This window comes from Miscanthus floridulus, chromosome 2, assembly GCF_019320115.1.
Source record: "Miscanthus floridulus cultivar M001 chromosome 2, ASM1932011v1, whole genome shotgun sequence".
In the NCBI taxonomy this organism is placed as follows: domain Eukaryota; kingdom Viridiplantae; phylum Streptophyta; class Magnoliopsida; order Poales; family Poaceae; genus Miscanthus; species Miscanthus floridulus.
Window position 1 is genome coordinate 42,317,020 of NC_089581.1, and position 4,012 is coordinate 42,321,031.

The window sequence follows — 4,012 nt, forward strand, 5'->3', positions numbered from 1 at the left end:
CCTTCGTACGTGAGGAACATCTACGTGCATATATCAACTAAAGGATTAGAGGAACCAAAACGTGGAAAGTTGTGCTTTTCACATTTGCAAGGTGTTGGGTTCAATCCCTTCCTGTAGTATTTTTTTGTTACTTTCATTTAACCAAGCATAACATTGTAGCATGAGTGGTGCAGTGGTAAGTCGTGCGTTTCTTTTATGCGAGGTTCTACTTCCATTTAATTCTGATTTGCTTCATGTTTTGAGCTATTTTCATTCTATTTAGAGAAACTGTCGGGGTTATAATTCTAGGGTGTCTCAAGACACCGATTAGTTAGCAGGCCACAAGGCCTGCAATGCGCTAGGTGGCGAAGGCCCGAATGACTGAGGCCCAGTCAAGCCAAGCAAGCTAGGCTGTACGCAAGGGTCAGGTCGGCCACGACCTCTTCCTCCAGCCCCAGGTCAGCCACGACCTCTTCCTCCAGCCCTAGCCACGTGGCGTTCGCAAAAGCACACGACCTCTCCTCATTATGACCATCGGAAGAGATGGAGAGAGGTCGTGTCCGGCCAAGCGCTCTAGCTCTGACAAAAGCGAGCACGCCGCACTGATCATGCAAGCACTGAAGGGACAACAGTCACCTTAGCCCGGTCGGACACCAACCCTGTGCCACGCCGCACGGACAAGACAACATCGCCTCAAAGCGGTGGCAACGGGTACGAAGACCACCGACTAGACATGGCCCAGTGATACGGATATACGGTCCCATCCACTATGGAATGGGACCCGCGACAAAGGCCATAACATCGAAGCCATCCAGATTGGCAGCAAGCCCCGACCTCAACAACTGGGGTCATGGTCCTCAGCTCCTCAATACAAGACGGTCATCGGCGACCCGGGGCGGCCACCAACTCCCGTACGACACCCAGGAGGCAAGATGATGATGACGAAGACCACAACGGAGACCATGTCACACAGGATGACCGATGAACCATCACCATGCCCACAGTGCTGCCACACCTGGCACAGTAACACTACATCACACCCTATCATAGCATGGCTACAAGGCGATGACGACAGCCACGCTCGGACGTGCTCCACGCCTCCACAAGATAGTGTAGCTTGCAAGCCAAGTTAGCTAGGACCTCCCTCAGGCTCACGGCCCTTCGGTCGGGGAACCTTCTTCTTTGTATGCGTCCTGACCCTAAAATCTATATAAGGCAGCTAGGGCATCCTCTTCATTCATTCACATTCTCAACCATTCCATTCATTCACCATTGTAGTAGGGCTTCTAGAGCTTCTCTTCGGGCAGCCCTTCGCCTAGCATAGGACCTTCCACCATTCTTGCACCTCCCACTGTAAGAACTTGAGAGCATTCAAGCGAGGAACACACACTCGATTATCTTTGAGACGGGACGTAGGGCTCTGGCCTGAACCAATATAAATCCTCATGTCTATTGGATGCTACCATCGTCTTCCTAGAGCAGCGCGACAATTGTATAAGTTGACTAGTCCGATTTATAAAACACCGATAGTTGGCACGCTAGGTAGGGGACAGTCATGCACCCTGGATCATTGAGAAGGAAGCGATGGCTCCCTACACTTACGTCGAATTCGCTCTTGGCATGGCCCCCGGTGGCCGTATCCGCTTCAGAAGCCTTGAGTTCGCTGACATCAACAGGCCAGCTCCCGTAGATGGTCTTCTCCCCAGACAAGCCTTGCGCTTCGGAGACTTGGACTCCATGGCTGACCGCTTGGGTCGGCTGCGACCGAGCAAAGAGAATGCGGCTTTGCTACACATCTCGGTGTTAGATCACAGACCGGCCCGAGCTAGTCCCGTAATCGTCGACTCTAATGCGCTAGCGTGCCGAGTCGACGCCTATCTCGGGGCAAACCCCGAGCCAGAGTTGAGATGGCGCATGTTCTACATGCTGGCCAATGCTTTTGCCTAACTCTTCGGAGGCGGGCCCCTGCCACTAGAGGCTGAATTTGAGAACCCCAGCACTCCACTGCCCTCCGAAATGAGGGACACGATCGCGCTCTTTGAGCAAGAGCTGGCCAGGCACAATGGCCAAACAACGATGCCAGGTTCCCCTAGGCTCATTGGGATGATGGAGTGGGACCCAAAGTCCCTCTATGACCTCTTGCTAGCGACCCCTGAGAGCACGGACTCTTAGTCTGATTCCGAGGGGAGCTGCCCTTCGCTGAGGGAGTGCAACATGTTACACCCTTTGGAGGATGGGGTAGCGTCGACAGAGGACATAGAGGATGATGCCTATCCAATTCCCTGCACCCCTAGGGAATAGGTCGAGTATGACCAGGAGCGCTTGGAACGAGCCAGGGTGTGGGAAGCCGATTAGGCTAGCACACGCTACGACGACGGATGCTCCAACCCATAACACATCGATGCTAAGGGCGCACAGACACGGGCACGCTATGTGTACGATCAAATCCAACAAGGTCAGAGGGAAACACCAGTCTTCCCTTGAGCCAGCTAGAATGTCGTGACACTCGCCATGATCATGCAAACGGCCCCTGAGCCGTCGACTGTAACACCCCGGTGTTATGCCTACATTTAGGCACTGCAAATCACGCATATCATGCATCATCAAGCATCCGAATCATACATGCTTAATCATGTGAATATCAATTGAAACATTGCTTTGAAACATCTGAAACATGCGTGAAACCTGAATGTTGCATACACCTGTTTAGGAATTGTTTTGCCCTGAATTTTCCTTGCTAGATTAGTAAAACATGTTTGGCTACTATTGTAAATCATCTAGCAATGTTTAGTTAAATTTTTGGAGCAATGTTTGTATTCAAATTAATTCAAAATTTGGCTTCAAAAATAAATTCCAAAAATTAGGGTTTTAAGCTAAACGTGGACTTTGATGTTACAATTCAAAATCTAGAAAGAATTTGGCTTTGGTCATAAAATCAAAGTTGTAGAGAATTAAATTCTAAACAACTTTCATTTTTGGTACATTTTCAAAAGAGGTCATTTTCTTGCTCAAAATAATATTTGAAAGATGGTATTTAAAAATTCCTTGAAAATTTTATTTGAAAAAGGTTTTTCCCTCCTTATCGGGCCGCCGCCTCGTTTCTGGCCCACCTGCCGAAGCCGGCCCAGCGCGCCAGCAAGCCGCCCGCAGCAGCGCGCCTCCCGTGCCAGCCCACCTCGCCTCGGCCCAGCCCAGCCCCGCGCCGTTCCCCTGCTCGCCGCGCGCCCACGCGCCGACCGCGGCAGAGACATTCCGCCGCGTGGCGACCATGTGCCGGCGTCGCCCGCCGCGCGGCAGCCGCGGCCTGACACCGCGCCCACGCGCCTGCCTTCACCTGCTGGTGCCCGTGCGCTCGCTCACTCGCGCTCGCGCTTCCTCTCCTCCCCTCCAGAGCCGAGAGCTCGAGCTCTGCCGCTCGCCGCGCCCGCAGCTCCACCGGCGTCGAACTCCCGCACCACCACGCCATTCCTCGATTCCTCGCGCCCGCAACTCCGCCTCGCCCTCCTTCAAGCTGCGCTCGAGCTTGCGCCGCCTTCCGAGCACAGGTCGAGCCCCCCCGCGTCTCGCCACCGACGGCCATGGCGCCGCCGTGCTCGGCCGCCATGGAAACCGTCTTCCTTCTCCTCTCCAGCCTCGCCTAGCTACCCTACCGTGCTCGCCTTCTCCTCGCACATCCCGTGCGCTCACCGGTTCGCCCTGCCGTGGCCGGAGATGGCCGCCGGCCGCTGGCCGAGCCGCGCTGCCGCGCCAGCGCGCACACCGGCGAGGCACTCTGCCTCCGCCTGCTAGGCCGGCCAGGCCGAAAGCGGCCGTGGGCCGAGGCCCTGCCAGGCCGCCGCGCTCCCTTTTCGCTCAGGCCGCGCAGGCCGGTTGTGGCCGTGGGCCAGTTCGTTTCCACGGGCTGGCCCAGTAACGTTTAAGTGATTTGATTTCCATTTATTCTTTATTATTTGAAATCTAAAATGGTTTGAAAAATGTTTGGATGATCAAACTTGCTCCAAATTTGTTGAAACAGATTTTGCTAGGTTCCTTA

The 4,012-nt window shown here is 54.1% G+C and overlaps 1 protein-coding gene across 1 annotated transcript; it reads left to right on the forward strand.

Annotated features, from left to right (window-relative positions):
* Positions 1-1,995: 1,995 nt before the first annotated feature.
* On the forward strand, positions 1,996-3,768 carry LOC136536411 (actin-binding protein wsp1-like). The gene is made up of 2 exons (XM_066528717.1): positions 1,996-2,062; positions 3,047-3,768. The coding sequence occupies exons 1-2, from the start codon at positions 1,996-1,998 to the stop codon at positions 3,766-3,768; spliced, it is 789 nt and encodes a 262-aa protein (XP_066384814.1).
* The last annotated feature ends 244 nt before the right edge of the window (positions 3,769-4,012 follow it).